Source organism: Rutidosis leptorrhynchoides, chromosome 4 (assembly GCF_046630445.1).
Source record: "Rutidosis leptorrhynchoides isolate AG116_Rl617_1_P2 chromosome 4, CSIRO_AGI_Rlap_v1, whole genome shotgun sequence".
Classification (NCBI taxonomy): Eukaryota; Viridiplantae; Streptophyta; class Magnoliopsida; order Asterales; family Asteraceae; genus Rutidosis; species Rutidosis leptorrhynchoides.
In genome coordinates this window covers 606892253-606910602 of record NC_092336.1, presented here as the reverse complement: position 1 = coordinate 606910602, position 18350 = coordinate 606892253, and the positions used below count along the sequence as shown (strand labels likewise).

At 34.2% G+C, this 18350-nt stretch overlaps 2 protein-coding genes across 2 annotated transcripts; one reads left to right on the top strand and one right to left on the bottom strand.

Moving 5' to 3' along the window:
- Positions 1-2070: 2070 nt before the first annotated feature.
- On the top strand, positions 2071-9025 carry LOC139904006 (mediator of RNA polymerase II transcription subunit 33A-like). Its single transcript, XM_071885942.1, has 12 exons — positions 2071-2455; positions 3466-3576; positions 3657-4001; positions 4097-4401; positions 4509-4600; positions 4679-5027; positions 5289-5499; positions 5595-5709; positions 5973-6134; positions 6607-7252; positions 7346-7552; positions 7743-9025. The coding sequence occupies exons 1-12, from the start codon at positions 2175-2177 to the stop codon at positions 8837-8839; spliced, it is 3921 nt and encodes a 1306-aa protein (XP_071742043.1). The 5' UTR covers positions 2071-2174; the 3' UTR covers positions 8840-9025.
- A 126-nt stretch (positions 9026-9151) lies between these two features.
- LOC139904005 (uncharacterized protein At5g19025) lies at positions 9152-12950 on the bottom strand. Its single transcript, XM_071885941.1, has 2 exons — positions 12149-12950; positions 9152-9426 (listed from the first exon to the last, which is right to left on the bottom strand). The coding sequence occupies exons 1-2, from the start codon at positions 12808-12810 to the stop codon at positions 9393-9395; spliced, it is 696 nt and encodes a 231-aa protein (XP_071742042.1). The 5' UTR covers positions 12811-12950; the 3' UTR covers positions 9152-9392.
- Between the last annotated feature and the right edge of the window lie 5400 nt (positions 12951-18350).

Here is an 18350-nt window from a genome sequence, read left to right as displayed (position 1 = left end):
TCCCCCTTTCTTTGATGTCAAGGATGGACCGAACCCGACCCGAATATTCTATGCTTGTTCAGGGAAGATACGGGTTGTCGTTGTGTTTAGCATTTTTTTTAAAAGTGTCCGTTTTGCGTATAGTTAGTCCCCTTGGGTTCGTAAGATTTTTTCGAGTTGAACGGTGGTCTCTGAAAAATTTAACTCGCACCGAGCAAGAAGATAGAGCCCGTTATAAATTCGGGTGAAATTAGTTTCTTTTATTTAGGTAAAATTATATATTTACACTTTTTGCCCCTGAAAAAGTGTATACTTGAGGGACCGTTGTGTAAATATAGTCGAAGTTGAGGGACCGTTTGTAATGTGAACGCAAACTCAAAACGACAATTCGGTATAACTGAAATGACGACATTCTTCGCCACTTTTTAATATATAAGTGTTAATAATTAGTTTTTACTTTTTATCTTTATCGATTAAATTACATCAATTAATAATATATGATACTGGTACAAAGATAAAAGAATTTACTCCCTATGAATATTTACAATATTGCTTTGCTTAATGATCATTTGATATAAAATAACATTGTATTATAATGTTAAAAAATAAATAAATCTTAAAATCTATAATATCATATAAATTTCTAAAATGATGATGTCATAAATAAGGATTATTTAAGCTTAAAAAATTAAAAAAAAAAATTTATTCTAAACCCCTCATGATGATATTATTAAAATAAATAATTATTTTTAATAATAATATTAACATGTTAATTATATAATATATGAAGCACTATGTACAACCTTATGATAAAATTTCCCCATTACCATATGTACAATATTTGAAACATTATATACAACCTTTAAAGTTTGCTTTAAAATTGAGTATTTATATTTTTAATAATAACCATGAGTAATAGCAAATACATCTTTAATTTTTTTTTTTAAAAACTAAAATACAATTATTATATGAAAGTTGTACAATATACTTCAAACTTTGTACATGTATTCACGGAGTGTTTTGTAAAAGATTTTACAATTTATTTTAAAGTTTGTACATATGGTCATGAAAGTATTTTATCATAAGGTTGTACATAATGTTTTAAATATTGTACATATGGTAATGAGGTGTTTTACCATAAGGTTGTACATAATACTTCAAATATTGTACATATGGTCATGAGAGTATTTTATCATAAGGTTGTACATAATGGTTCATATATTATACGATTAAAATGTTAATATTTGTATTATAAATAATTAATTATTTTAATTAATGACATCATCGTGAGAGGCTTAGAATTTTTTTTTTTTAATTTTATTAACTTTAGATAATCCTTAGTTATGACATCATTATTTTAGAGATTTATATGATCTATAGATATCATTATCATTCAAATATGAGTTCTATTTACGAGATTAATTACGTTACATATGTATGCGAAATAAATGTCTAAATAAAATGTTGTAATGTAGCTTTTATGACAAGAAAAATAATAAGTGTGATGAAAATTGAAAGAAAGTGGTGGCTGACCAAGTTAAGTATATCAATATGTTTGTAAAAACGTCAAGTTTTTTTAGTCGGAATCTGTGGTTCCACGGGTCACTAAACTAAATGACTTTAGCATTTATATTCAGTTAATACCTAAAAAATCATTAAACTGTTTCGTTCAAATAAACTCGTAGTTTCACGGGTCATTTATGATGTAATTATTTACTTTGTATGAAAATATAGTGTTAAATTTGAATTTTTTATTGTTGATTTTTTATTCTAAAATAGTAAATTTGGAATATTGTTGCAGGTGGATACATTGGAGATGGTCAGGTAGTCTGTAAAGATACCATGTTCAAACTGGCCAATTTCTGCTGCCATTTAGTATACTAGTATAACTTTAAATATAAATATAAATATAAATATATAAAAAAATATAAAAATGTAGTTATAATTATATGATAATTATAATTAATAATAAATACATAAATTAATCTATATTAATAAATAAATTAATTTATATTTATATATACTATATAAATTCAAGTATTTTGTCTGCCACAACTATCCATCATATATCAAGCCCCCTTTAACTTTGACTTCCAAAAATTCACACCATTTTACACGCACCAACCCAAAGCCCACACTTTGTAATTTTGTTTCTCTATTATGAAGAGATAGACAGTATATATGCTATATTAATAATGGCTGCAGTGTCCTTAGGGACCTTGAAATTATGGGACAGTGTCCTTGAGTTTACCAAAAAATCACAAGATAAAGGCAGTGATCCATTATTATGGGCAATTCATCTTTCTTCTCAATTAAACTCAGAAGGTGTAACTCTTCCTTCAACAGAATTAGCAAATCTTTTGGTTTCTCACATTTGTTGGGACAACAACAATCCCATTTCATGGAAGTTTCTAGAAAAAGCATTGATCTTCAATATAGTTCCTCCTCTGCTTGTTCTTGCCCTTCTATCTACCAGGTTATAACAAAAGTTTCCTTTTTTATTATTGGGTTTTGATTAAAATTAAGAAGATGAACTTTTTGACTGTTTTATTGATTGGTTCTTGGCTTAAATATTAAAAATATGATCTTGTTGTATGTGTTTCTTGATTATTTCTACAAAAAGTTCACATTTTTATTCATGGGGGTTCTGATTTGAAATTGAAAAGATAATCTTGATGTTTGTGCTTCTTGAATATTTTATACTAAAATTCAATTTACACTTTTTACTATTGGGTTTTTGATTTAAAGGTGATAGAGATGATAGTTTCCATTTTTATTGATGGGCATCTAATCTAAAGTTAAAAAAGCAAGTGTTTCTTGATTTTTTTGGTATTTTTGTCATCTATATATGTTTCGTGAAAGATTTGCTACTGTTTTTCAAATCAACGTTGTTATTATTATCAATTATCAATTATCAATTATCAATATCAATATCAATTATTTTCTTTTTTATTTCTTAGTTTCTGGGAGTTGATTCTAATTTGTTGGAATATCGTTGTCTGGGACCCGCATGACATAATTTGTACGCAATCAATCTACAGCCTGACTATTTCCAATTCAGTAGTTATATTTCTTCTTCATTGGTCCATGAGATAATTTGACTACCATGTTTTATTTTAATCTCTGTTATTTAATTCCTTAATTCTTCTATTTCATTTCATGAGTTGAGTCTCCATTCACACATTGCAGTTTGTTGATCATTTGGTTGTTAATCAAAGTAATTTAAACTGGATTGCAATTGCAATGGCTTTACTTATTTGTTTGACTACCTTTTCTTGAATTCACTATTCATTAGGATGAATGATTAAATGAGTAAGTTGTATGAAGTGTGGGGTTCTCATCATCATTCAGTACCATTGATTGCATTATGTTCTAATCAAGATATGCCTAAACATTTTAATTCAAGAATAACATATGAAGAGAGTTAACAAATCCATGAATTATGAATTTTTTTTTTCTTGCTTGTTAAAAATTAATGTAAAACAGGGTCATTCCGAAGCGACATACCCAACAAGCAGCATTTCGACTATATATGGAGCTCCTTAAAAGACATGCTTTTAAACTCAAATCACATGTGGAATTTCAAAATTATGAAATGTAAGCTTCTAATTTAGAATTTGATATTTTAAAATCTATAGTAGTAATCAAAACATTATGTATTGTTCTTGTTCATGCAGGATCACAAATTCAATAGACGATGTTCTCCATCTTTCTCAGACATTTGGTATCAAAGTCAATGATCCTGGCACTTTATTAGTCGAGTTCATCTTTTCGATTGTTTGGCAGTTGGTAGAGGCAGCATTAGGAGATGAAGGGCTTCTAGAACTTATCGGAGAACGAAAATTGAAATGGAATGTTCCTCAAGATATGGAGTTAGATGTTTCTGAAAATTATGGTGGAAAAATGAATGAATACCATGAAACACTGCAAAGTAAAAATACCGTTATGGCTGCAGAATTAATCGGCTTTTTCTTGCAAAATAAAGCAACTTCCAGGATCCTATTCTTGGCTCGACGCAACATGTCAGAACTTAATCCTTCTAATTTTGCAATTATTAAAGCTGGAACGTAATTTGTTTGACCTAAAAAGTCAACGTGATGTCTTTTTTTTTACGCAGGCCTACACATTGGAGAAGTTTTATTCAGGACATTGAGGTTCTTGTGGTCAACTCTTCAGCACTTAGAAAGTCAAAGGTGATGTCACCGGAAATTCTGCTTCAATTGATATCGGATGATCGTAAACTTGTGACTGAGGGAAAAAAATCGAATTACTTGCATGAAATGCATACGTTAATGTCATCGTCTGCTGGTATTTCTCGTAAAGTTAGTGGTTCTTCTCTATGGATTCCTCTTGATCTTGTGCTTGAAGATGCAATGGATGGTTCACAAGTTGATACAACAAGCGCCATTGAAATCGTTACACGTAATGTCAATTTTTATTGAGTAAATATCATTTTATAACGGAAACTGATTTGATAAAGAACTTTCAAAATAATGATTCAATGTAAGAGATGCTTATTTTTCTTGCAGGTTTTGTAAAAGCTCTTCAAGCCTTTAATGGCACCACCTGGCATGAGACTTTTCTTGGTCTTTGGATGGCCGCTCTTCGTCTTGTTCAAAGGGTTCGTTTTTAATTTTCGAATCAAATTAGTCTAATATTTCTTTTAAAGCGATTCCATTGAGATCGTATTTATTTTCAGGAAAGAGATCCGATTGAGGGTCCCATGCCTCGCGTGGATACTCGCATGTGCATGTTATTGTCTGTTACTACTCTAGTGGTTTCTGATCTAGTCGAAGAAGAGGAAAGTACGCCACAAAACAACGTAAATTGTCAAACGACAGAAAGCTCAAAAGAAAAGCGTCGTATGGAGTTGGTGTCTAGCTTACAAAGTTTGGGCGATTATCAGAGCTTGCTGACTCCTCCTCAATCAATTGTACCTGCTGCCAATCAGGCTGCTGCGAAAGCAATGATGCTCATTTCGGGCATTAATATTGGTAGTAGTGCTTACTTCGACCTCGTCAACATGAAAGATATGGCAATTAACATTTGTAAGTAACATAATCATCTATAAAAGGACTATCTGTTTATCTTCTAATGTGCTGAAAGTGATCATGTGATATTGAAGAAGTGTTTGTATGTGTTTATGTTTTCTGAAGATTTTAATAATCAGAAATTTTAGTGTTGGTCTTTTTTTGGGATTGACCTGGGTATTCGACCCGCTTTCCATGCTGACTAATCCCAGGGCGAACACCCGTTACTTATAATATAGTGTTATATCTTACATTCGCATCAACTTTTTAATTCTACAGCTGGAAACTTGCACCATCTGATAGTTGAGGCCTGCATTGCCAGAAATCTGTTGGACACGTCAGCGTATTATTGGCCGGGTTACGTTACGGGTCGGATTAACCAAATACCTCATAGCATGCCTGCTCAAGTGCCTGGATGGTCAACATTTATGAAAGGAGCACCTCTCACACCTGTTATGGTAAATGCTCTTGCTTCTGAACCAGCTTCAAGGTACACATATATAAAAATTTGTGCAAATAATGCTGAAGCTGAACCATCTGTCTTTGTAAAAGTAACTGAATTTAAGCTAATGTATTTCATGGAAGCTTAGCAGAGATTGAAAAGGTCTTTGAGATTGCAGTCAATGGTTCAGATGATGAGAAAATAGCCGCTGCTACTATTCTCTGTGGTGCCTCGCTAATTCGAGGTTGGAATGTACAGGTAAATTAGTTTTTAGGATTTTGCTGACGACAGCCCAACCCTTAGGGCTATCGTTAACACACTTTACACTATTGTACACTGCAGTTATTACATTTAAAATGACGGTTATCAAATTGAATAATACATTAAAGCGTGTTGGCGCCAATGATCAATGATTAACTTTGATATATTTTGGTGTAATTTTCGCTATATGTATTATTTCTATATAAAAAACATGAAAAGTCAACGGTGTTGATTTGGGTTATGTGCGATGGTAATTGCAGGAGCATAGTATGTACTTCACTACCAGATTGTTATCACCTCCACCGCCAGCTAACTATTCAGGCAACGAAAGCTATCTGATATCTTATGCTCCAATGCTGAATGTCCTTCTGGTTGGTATAGCGCCCATCGACTGTGTTCAGATGTTCTCTTTACATGGACTTGTAAGTTCATCTTTCAAAAATATTGTTATTACTGCTTGTTGGAGGTGGCAATTTCGACCCATGTACTAATGAATGAATCCCTTCAAGTTATGTTTTATCTTTAAAGGGTCAAACAAGTAAAACTGTAAGGCGAAATAGTTTGAAAGGAAGATGGGTCAAACGGGTTAAAAGTCAGCCACAAATATGTTTAATCTCTAATTGTAAGATTTATTTAATACATCGTAAATACATTATTTATATGTAAAAAGTATAAAGCTTTTGGTCTAAAAGTAGTTCAGGTTCCCGAACTCGTTGAATAAATCTCCCTTTTTAGCCTGAACCCGTTTTGACACGTTACCAAACTTGTGTGACCCGCCTTTGTAGCATGCTTACAGACGTTTCATGTTCATCCCATTTTTTTACTGGAGACAATGACCAACTGATACGAAAAAAAATTAGTTGCTTGACCTCATTTTTCATTCGGGTTTTTCAGATTCCACAACTTGCTGGTTCTCTAATGCCAATCTGTGAAGCTTTCGGGTCATGCGGACCCAGATCATGGACCCTCACAACAGGAGAAGAAATATCCGCCCACGCCTTGTTCTCAAATGCATTTGCACTTCTTTTAAAGCTATGGAGATTCAATCATCCTCCTTTAGAATACGGAGTTGGAGACGTTCCACCCGTGGGCTCTCAACTCACTCCCGAATACTTACTACTATCGCGAAATTCTCAGTTAGTATCTAACGGTGCATACGAAGACCGAAACAGAAGACGACTATCTGTAGTTGCAAAAACATCTTGTCCTAATCCCATATTCGTTGACTCATTTCCGAAACTAAAAGCATGGTATCGTCAACATCAAGCGTGTTTAGCTGCAACGCTTTCTGGGATTGTTCATTCACCTGTTCATCAAATCGTTGATAGCCTTCTAAATATGATATTTACAAAGATCAATAAGAAACAAACACTGAATTCGGTATCTGGAAGTAGTACTTCATCTAGTCCAGGAAGTGAAGATGCGTCATTAAGACCGAAATTACCTGCTTGGGATGTTCTCGAAGCTGTTCCGTTTGTGGTTGATGCGGCTCTGACCGCGTGTGCACATGGCAGATTGTCGCCTCGCGAGCTGTGTACTGGTGAGTTGAGTTTTTTGTTCATGGTTCATTTAATTCAACAGTTAGTTTTATTATTTTTATTTATTTTTTATTATGATTATGCTCTTTTTCCAGGACTCAAAGATTTGGCAGACTTTCTTCCAGCATCGTTAGCGATTATTGTGAGTTACTTCTCGGCTGAAGTGTCTCGTGGTGTTTGGAAACCGGTGTTTATGAATGGAACCGACTGGCCAAGTCCAGCTGCAAATCTTTCTAATGTTGAAGAGCATATCAAGAATATTTTGGCTGCCACTAATGTTAACGTTCCACGCCTTTTTGCAGGTTATACCTCTAAGCTATCATAATTTATTGTATCACAGATGGCAAGATTGGCACCATCAGGCGGTTACATCCTGGGTTGTCAAATTGGGTTGACCCACAAACTTAGGATTACTAAAAGGTTGAATCTTGATAAGAGATATATGCAATGCTGATGTTTGACCTTAAAGGCTTTGACTTTTTTTATTTGCAGGAATACGTTCTCCATTTACTCTTCCGTTACCTTTGGCTGCATTTGTGAGCCTCACCATAACCTACAAACTCGACAAAGCATCTCAACGGTTTCTAAATCTTGCTGGACCGGCCTTAGAATCGCTTGCAGCTGGTTGTCCATGGCCATGTATGCCGATTGTGGCAGCCTTATGGTCACAAAAGGCGAAAAAATGGAGTGACTTTCTGGTCTTTTCATCTTCGCGTACAGTTTTCCTTCATGATAATGATGCAGTAACTCAGCTTCTTAAAAGTTGCTTCACTGTCACACTTGGCTTGAATTATTCTCTTGTTTCAAGCCAAGGTGGCGTTGGAGCACTTCTCGGGCATGGATTTGGGTCCAATTTTTACGGGGAGATATCTCCCGTGGCACCGGGATTCCTATATTTGCGAGTTTATCGTTCCATAAGAGACATCATGTTCCTTAGAGAAGATATTATCTCATTGATGATGCAATGTGTTAAAGATATAGCTTCTTCTACTGGTAAAACTCCTAAACGTAAACATGAAACAAGGTACGGACAAGTTTCACTTGCTACTAGTTTGACCAAAGTCAAACTAGGCGCTCAATTAGGTGCTTCGATATTATGGATATCTGGAGGACAGGGATTGGTTCAATCTTTAATACAAGAGACGTTACCGTCTTGGTTTATATCTGTTCACAAGACCGAGCAAGAGGAAATTGGTGGAGCGGTTTCAATGCTGTCAGGGTATGCGTTGGCGTATTTTACTGTGCTTTGTGGTGCATTCGCGTGGGGTGTTGACTCGTCCCTGTCAGCATCCAAGTGGCGTCCTAAAACTCTTGGGTCACATATGGAGTTTTTAGCAGGTGCACTTAACGGGAAGATAACACTTGGTTGTGACCCAATCACCTGGCATTCGTATGTAACGGCATTCGTTAACCTGATGGTCAGTTGTGTACCAAATTGGGTAATGGAAGTTGATGTAGAGGTTTTGAAGAGGTTATGTAAAGGGTTGAGGCAATGGAATGAGGAAGAGCTTGCACTTAAACTATTGGAGGCTGGCGGTGTTGGTACGATGGGTGCAGCTGCTGAACTCATTAGTCAAACTGATTCTTAGTGTTTTGTGAATTATATAGAATAGATAGCATAGATTTCGGTTTTTATCACAAGTTTTGTAAATTGTTGGTGCATCTGTACTTTAGATTTAGCTGTACATCTGTTAATTATCAGCGTGAGCATGGAAATCTTGATTTAATTTTATCCCAAATTGAGCAAAACTGTTACAGTGAGTATTAAACAAAAACAAACCATACGATATGAAAATTGTGAACCTTGTGTGAAATCTGTCTTTTGGCAGATGTTTATAAGCCAGCAACTACCATTTCTTGAAGGCATTGCTGCATCAGAGACGAAATTTAGCGATTTACAAGACAAGCTTCATTTCTGCTTGCGGAATTCTATGTAAATGTGCTAATAATGTTTCAATATTTATTCAAATTTAATTGAGTATAACCATTGACAAGAAGTTGATGTACCAACCAAACATGGTTTTACAAGAGTTGTTCTAATATTTTAACCCAGAAAGAAGAATCAACCGAATTTCTAGAAGGGTAATAATAATAGACAAACAAGAAACGCATATGACACCAACACCAATTGCATCTCAAGTATCACCCATGATATCCTCCATTCAGACTCAAACTCCTGCAAAAATAGGAAAAACTTGTTATACTATGGTTGTGTATAAAGCAGGTGATTAATATAGAAGTTGAATGAAACTAACACAGGAACCATGAAGACAAAAACACACGGCAAGTAAACTTTGCTAACCATTGAGGCAAAACAAACAAATTCATTAGTTTGCATTTACATTCAGTATAGATGAAAATGTTTCCAGGAAAATGGTGCAAACTTGAACTTGGGCCTCACTTTCTAAAATTTGGTTCATGAATAGCTAGCTGTATTACAGCAATATTTGGGACAATCATAAAACTGATATCAATGGTACTGATGCTTCATTGTCAAAGATAACCATAACAGAAGTCGCAAGCTTTATGCAGATAAATGATTTATATATACCACAGTGCCATCATAATTATGAACTAAAGATTCCCATGTATAAACTCAACTAAAACAGGAGAGAAATTGACACGAACACTACAAGCTACAGGAAGTTAGAAAACTATTTGGTGACTATGATGCCCCCTGCCCACCATGTACCATACTCACAGATCAAAAAAGACTTTTTTATGCTACGCAGAAAAAGTAGGAATTTATATATATTTCGAAAAATATAATGTTCTCGATCCAGCATTCAGCATTTTAGGCTTGCAAATAAACATGAAAGCATCCTCATATTAGACAATACTCTATTTGCGGGTCTTATCATATCAAATAAACAAGAAAAGCATCCACGTCTATGTGAAGGCAAACGCTTATCTAGTTACATTTCCTTGGCATCCATGGCCTTTTAACTTCCATGCATATGCTAATAGGTGCATCCAATCAAAGATATTGCCGAAAAGTATTTCATCTTAGATCCCTACTTTCCATATTTCAATATTCTATCCATTCTTCTACCTCAGTCCAACAAAACAGGACCCTGAAACACCCATATGTTCGCTTTCACATGGCGCATAGAAATGTTTCCACTTCACTGGTAGTTCAATCAGATCATACTTCTAATTACTGAGTACCTCATTGAACAAACTTAACAAATGAGCACTTCCCTCACATTCTACACACACACTTAAAAAAAAAAAAAAAAAAAAAACAAAAACTCTCAACCTCTCAAACAGATCTTTCATAACCATCACATCACCTCTCAAGCCATAGCTACTGGTAAAAATGCTTACCAACAAAGTTCACATCGCTCACCCAACTTCATATGTTCAATCAACCATACAGCCTTGTCGGAAAATTAAATCACTAATTCACTAGAGCTGTGAACGAGCCGATCCGAGCCCGAGCTTCGTAGTGTTCGAGCTCGGCTCGTGATAAGCTAGTTTTACTTAAAAAAAAACTTTTATGTAGTTTTGCTCGAATTAAAATCGGCTTGTTAAGTAGAAACTCGAGTTCGTTAATCTATTTGAGTAAGCTCGTTATATCTTTGAAGTTCTTACATTGTAGACGAGAAGAGACTGAGAGAGTCAATGAGCGATGGATTATTAATTATGTTATGTGAGTAATTTCATAAACCATGTACGAATGGTTTCAGCTGTTAGAAAAAACATGAAACTTCTTATGAGGGAGAAGATGAACAGAATGAAACACTAATTAGGGATATATTGAAATTATGGAAAGTCTGACTAAATATGTTGGAAAATGAGTAGCCATGAATGTGAAGTTGGAATAGGAATACGCTCCTTCACGTAAATGCCTAATTGGTAGGTTAGCATCAGTTACATATAAACTTGTTTAGGCTCGCGAGCTTAAACGAGTTTGACATCTAAAACTTGAGCTTGATTATTACATGACCCCTAACTAACGTTCAAACTCGAGCTCGATTATTAAACGACCCCTAACTCACGTTCAAACTCGGGCTCAATCTTGTTTAAGCTCGGCTTTAATCGAGTTTTCAACGAGCCAAACTCGATAAAATGGAACCAAAACATTTTCATCAATATTTAAATGTATGTTTACCAAGGGAGAAAGGGAGAGGGGAACAATATTCAGTCAAAAGCAATATTCCCAACCATGAAGGGTTAAATCTAAGATAGCCAAACATGACAAAACCAACAACCTAACTTTTGTTAGCAAAAAAGCACTCAACCTTTTTTTGATTCATCAACTAATTACTGATCCTATTCATCTATAACTCCGCGTGTTAAAGATTCACAAACAGCTAAATAAGGAATTCAAAACTAGCCATCATGCATACAATACATATTCATCTTACTATAGTATATCCAGGTTCATCTATACAAACTTATACAAAAATTATATCACAATTATACTAGCCCAAAAGCTATAGCCATGTTCCCATCGATAAATTAGGTCAGAATCCACTAATTTCCATATATTATCCATCTATAAACACTTGATCTACAATAACAAAATCTGTCAAAAACCAACACCCTAGTTTATCGACCCAAAGCTTTCATGTTTCATCAACTAAAGGTACTCATGATCTTCAATGCGAACAAAAAAAAAAAAAACTCAAATTCATATCATACAACATCCATGATTCCATGATATCAATTAATAAAACTCACACGCACTTAATCTAAAACAACCGTACTAGTCATAACTAACAGCCTAGCTTCAATTATCCCAAAGCTTTCAAGTTTCATCAAATGATTATGATCCAGTCATAATCCGAACAATATTCATATAATGTTAAACATTAACAAGCAACAGTCCATATTCATACACACAAACTTACATATTCTATAACCAAAAATAAAAAACAGTAAAAGAAACTCACTTCTTGTTTCGCTTGCTACGTTTGGGTCCCCAACCTTCAAGTTTAGCAACAGGGCAACCACATTTCAACCTAAACAACAACACAGCTCTTCCATTAACAGGCGCCATTTTCCTCAACTCGGTTCGCAAACACTCGTAATCCGGATTCGTTTCACTTCCTCCTTTCCAAGGCAAATTATCAATCTCTTTATTCACTCTACAGCAACTACTATTATTAGATCTCAATACATCCTCAGTTTGTAACTGTAAATCAAACTCCATAGCTTTTTTCAATCCTTTACATCCTTTTTTCCCACACTTTCGAGACCGGACACCGCAACAGATCTCAAAACTAATTACCGAAATAACGATGAATACAAAGAATCCAATTAAGTATAAAGCGGATGAAATGTCGATGAATGTAGAGAGGGAAAGTTGAGGGAGGATGAGGGAGAGTGAATGAAAGATGTAACTAAAGTATGATGAGATTAAGAATGCACCGGAGAATAGGACTAGAATCAGGATTAAGATGTCTAGGGTTGCTGATGGTGAATGGTGCGTGCAGGTGCTTGTTGTTGAAATGTTAGGGTTAGGGTTTGAGTGTTTTTTGTGATTGTGAGTGTGGTGATGAGTGTTGGTGGTGGTCATTGAGGCGAAGGAAGTGGAGAGGTTGTTATGGCGCATGTTAGTGAGAGCACGGCGGTCCTTGAGTGGTGAGGGTGATGGTGCGGTGGCGTGATTGGGGGTTTTCACAGGTGGTGGTGATGTAAGGTTCTAGGAGAATGATGGGTGCGTCCGTTAGCTTCTACGGGACTCGTATTTTTTTTTCTTTTCGATTTTATTTATTTAAAATTAAAATTTTGTGTACTACTCATGTCGGTCATTCTCGTATGGTGTATGGACCGATTATTCGTAGACCATATTTTTTTTTAGCCATACACCATTAACTTTGCTTTAAAGTATTACATTGTACAACACTGCAATGCATATTTAGTGATGTATGGTAAATTATAATGGTGTACGAATCAACTTACTTCTCGTATTAACTGTTGTTTTTCACTTTTGACATTTCTTAATCGTCCGTCGCTTTCCTTATGTCATCTTACATGGCAAATCTGACGAAAACTAACGGAATATAATAAGGCGTTAGTTGGTATGTTGACGGAATGTGAATTGAGCATAAGTTTCCCTTCAACCAATCAGATTCAAAACATATCATATATTTTATATTTAAATTATTATTGTTCACTTAATTTTCAATCAGATTTTACCACATCACCCTACAAATATTTGACACAAAAAAAAACTGACACATGAGTTAAAAAGGGTCAGAAACTGACATCGTCATGTCACATGCAGATTCCGCTTTTTCTTGCTGCCGAGGCAGATCTTAAGATAATCATTTACAAATGAACCTTGTCGAGGCAGATCTTTCTGTTGTTGACGATGATGATCTTTTTTGTTTTCTCGTTACCTAGGTTGTGGCCGATGATGGGGTTGGTTTCCGACTTGGAAAAGATAAATAGTTAAACAAAAGTTGATTGTACTTTTAAGATAAAATTACACGGTTAGTCCCTAACATCTAACATCTGTCTTAAATTGCATAGGTGACTTTTATTCGTTTTTTGACAAGTGAATACAAATGCTCCATACCATAGGGCATTTTCGTCCTTTCATATTTTCCACTTTAACCAATGTATTCACCTTTTCCCCTTCTTCACTTTCTTCCCTACTTCACCGTCTTCAATCATTTCAGCTTCATCCCAGATGAAAAAAAACTAGTGTTGTGTTAACTACGCTATGATTTAACTTTATATTTTAATTTTAATACTTTTAACTAAAATACGCAAATCAACGATAAACATATATAGTTACAACTGTTAATTTTTTCATATATTTTTATAAATAAATTTATGCTAAAACATATACTTATATTCTAAATTTAATAAGAATAATGTAAATTTTTTAAAAAAAATTATATATATGTATATATTATTAATATTAATATTACTGTTTTAGTTACAAATAATTGTTGATTATTCTATTTTGAAATGTTTTAAATTATTTGTCCACTTTTGAAAATATATGTAACGACCTAACTTCGATTACCAAAACACGCCACAATTTTTTTTTTTTTAAAAGCAAAACAGTGATCTGGCCTGGGAAATTGCGCGGCGCGCATTAATGCGTGAAACCAGGTCAGAACCCAATCCTGGCACCAGGTACATGTGCTCCCCCATTTGCGCGGCGCGCATTACTACACAAAAGATGTTGTTAGACAGTTTTTACATACAAAACCAAACTTCCCAAAAACACAATCACTTACATCATGAAATCGTTACGACCAAAAGTAGTTTAATCAAATCCAAAGATTTCGAGTTTACAAAAAGGGTACGATGACCCGTACATCACCAATAGTATTTTCGACCCACGATTTTAAATACCAAACAAAAGACGAGCATGGTGTTTGGGGTTAAACTACCCAAAACCTAGGTCGAATCACAAAAGCCTCCACTATCATAACAAGAGTGGGTGAATCTCTAATCCAAACAAATACCCTTGCCTTTGTCCATATCGGAGCCTAAAAAGAGTAAATAACGAGAGGGTAAGCAAAACGCTTAGTGAATGCAATAATTATACATACATACATACATATATATATATATATATATATATATATATATATATATATATATATATATATATATATATATATATATATATATATATATATATATATATATATAACCTACTTACTTGCAACCACTTAAACAATTACCGCACACACGCTAGCAATATAATTAGCATACCATCGCAAAGTATAACGCTAAATCTCCGATATCACAAGCTAGCACAACAATAGCATATAACATGAATGATACAATATGCTACACTACAACACACAACCATGGTTAACCAATCGTACGAGGGAATGGCGCTCGCGAAAGGCCATCGGAGTTCACAACATCCATTAGTGTACTTAACACCGCGTATCACTAACCCCCGGGTGGCATCTTAACACCTCGATACTTTATGTAGTGACCCGAACTTTTCCATGTTTATATATATATTAAATGAAATTGTTATTTACATGATTAAGTGTTTCCAACATGTTAAGCAATCAAACTTGTTAAGACTTGATTAATTGAAATAGGTTTCATATAGACAATTGACCACCCAAATTGATCGGTGATTCACGAACGTTAAAACTTGTAAAAACTATATGATGACATATATATGGATATATATATATATATATATATATATATATATAGTTAACATGATATTATGATAAGTAAACATATCATTAAGTATATTAACAATAAACTACATATGTAAAAGCAAGACTACTAACTTAATGATTTTGAAACGAGACATATATGTAACGATTATCGTTGTAACGATATTTAATGTATATATATCATATTAAGAGATATTCATACATCATATTATCATGATAATATAATAATTTAAAATCTCATTTGATATTATAAACATTGGGTTAACAACATTTAACAAGATCGTTAACCTAAAGGTTTCAAAACAACACTTACATGTAACGACTAACGATGACTTAACGACTCAGTTAAAATGTATATACATGTAGTGTTTTAATATGTATTCATACACTTTTGAAAGACTTCAAGACACTTATCAAAATACTTCTACTTAACAAAAATGCTTACAATTACATCCTCGTTCAGTTTCATCAACAATTCTACTCGTATGCACCCGTATTCGTACTCGTACAATACACAGCTTTTAGATGTATGTACTATTGGTATATACACTCCAATGATCAGCTCTTAGCAGCCCATGTGAGTCACCTAACACATGTGGAAACCACCATTTGGCAACTAGCATGAAATATCTTATAAAATTACAAAAATATGAGTAATCATTCATGACTTATTTACATGAAAACAAAATTACATATCCTTTATATCTAATCCATACACCAATGACCAAAAACACCTACAAACACTTTCATTCCAATTTTCTTCATCTAATTGATCTCTCTCAAGTTCTATCTTCAAGTTCTAAGTGTTCTTCATAAATTCTACAAGTTCTAGTTTCATAAAATCAAGAATACTTCCAAGTTTACTAGCTTACTTCTAATCTTGTAGAGTGATCATCCAACCTCAATAAATCTTTCTTATTTACAGTAAGATATCTTTCTAATATAAGGTAATACTCATATTCAAACTTTGATTCAATTTCTATAACTATAACAACCTTATTTCGAGTGCAAATCTTACTTGAACTTGTTTTCGTGTCATGATTCTACTTCAAGAACTTTCAAGCCATCCAAGATCCTTTGAAGCTAGATCCATTTGTCTCTTTTCCAATAGATTTATCCACAAAACTTGAGGTAGTAATGATGTTCATAACATCATTCGATTCATACATATAAAGCTATCTTTTTCGAAGGTTTAAACTTGAAATCACTAGAACATAGTTTAGTTAATTCTAAACTTGTTCGCAAACAAAAGTTAATCCTTCTAACTTAAATTTTAAAATCAACTAAACACATGTTCTATATCTATATGATATGCTAACTTAATGTTTTAAAACCTGAAAACACGAAAAACACCGTAAAACTGGACATACGCCGTCGTAGTAACATCGCGGGCTGTTTTGGGTTTGATAATTAAAAACTATGATAAACTTTGATTTAAAAGTTTTTCTTCTGGGAAAATGATTTTTCTTATGAACATGAAACTATATCCAAAAATCATGGTTAAACTCAAAGTGGAAGTATGTTTTTCAAAATGGTCATCAAGACGTCGTTCTTTCGACTGAAATGACTACCTCTTATAAAAACGACTTGTTGTAACGACCCGACCAAAACCGTTATTGACGGCGCCGTTAACTTAGGTCCCGTTGCGTGGTCGTAGTCCCTATATGAGACTCGTTTGACCAAAATTATGTCGCATTCATTTGAAAGGTACAAGACTTGCAAGTTTAGTTTACAAAACCGTTCGACAACAAGTCTAAGTTTACAAAAGTCATAAAGTATAAATAAAATAACTTGCGACATAATTAGTTTAAAAACACAGTTGCTATAAATAGCGTAAGTATGTGAACAAAAGTTTGAATCCAAAAGTGCTATCCCTAGCGTATGCATGCATGGTTGACTCCAATCAAGTAATCAAAGAGTGCGGAAGCATGTATCAAGTAGCCAAGTATGAACCTGAGAAAACATGTAGAAAACTGTCAACGAAAAACGTTGGTGAGATCATAAATGTATTTGTGAAAGTATGTTTTTGAATCACAAGGTTTAGTATCAAGGCGTATACATCTCTAAAGATGTGTTTGTAAACCATAAGATTTAGTATAAAGTGAATATCAAGCGTATACATCCCAAAAGATGTTGTCTGTATCACGAGCACCCAATTACCAAAACTTAACTGAATCTTACCTCTGCATAATAGTGTTAGAACCTACACTATATACCGAAAATACGTTTCATCCGTCAGATGAGGGTTCGTCAAACCCGCATGGCCACACAACATAAGTTCTCGCTCACACCCTACAAGTGTAACTAATGGTAATTGGACTTGAGGATTTTCGTTCTAACTCGTATGTATCTTTGCTCTTGTATTCGTATTTGTGTTCAAAGTATGAAAGTATAAACCGTATGAATGTATATAAAGTATATGTTTCTCAGCCCACGATTTAAAAGTATAAAAGTATTTGAAAGGGTGGGACTATGATCTCACCTCGAGTGCACGAGTATAAAAGTACTTCACAAAGTAACGTATGCATGAAAGTTGCTTAGCCTTGACCTAAACAAGTAAGTTGTGTCAATTAACCGGTTACGATACAAGGTCGGGTGAAATGTGTTCAATTAGTCCTATGGCTCAATACGACTCGATTAATATAGCACGCGGATCAATTTGTCAAGTTTCATGCACGACACAAGTAGTTAAGCATGTTAGAACGATTGTATAATCGTTTGGTTAAGTTTGACTAAAAGTCAAACTTGGTCAAAGTCAACGGGGTCGGGTCGGGTGTCCGACAATTTTCTCATGATGAGAAGTCATATACGAGCATAATAGTCAAGTTTCATGGTAAACGGGGTTATAGTAAAGCGGGAAACATTTTTGTGACATGAAAAACAAAGACAAAATGAGCTGGGCAGATGCGCGGCGCGCTATGGGTTGCGCGGCGCGCACCCAAGTGTAAATCCTGGTCAGAACTTAACCACGAAGGCAAACATC

Coding starts and splice junctions, on each gene's coding strand:
- LOC139904005 (XM_071885941.1), bottom strand. CDS start 12,810: ATGCGCCATAACAACCTCTCCACTTCCTTCGCCTCAATGACCACCACC. Junction 9,427..12,148: donor CGTAGCAAGCGAAACAAGAA/GTGAGTTTCTTT, acceptor CTATTTTTGCAG/GAGTTTGAGTCTGAATGGAG.
- LOC139904006 (XM_071885942.1), top strand. CDS start 2,175: ATGGCTGCAGTGTCCTTAGGGACCTTGAAATTATGGGACAGTGTCCTT. Junction 4,402..4,508: donor CGCCATTGAAATCGTTACAC/GTAATGTCAATT, acceptor TTTTTCTTGCAG/GTTTTGTAAAAGCTCTTCAA. Junction 5,028..5,288: donor AGATATGGCAATTAACATTT/GTAAGTAACATA, acceptor TTAATTCTACAG/CTGGAAACTTGCACCATCTG.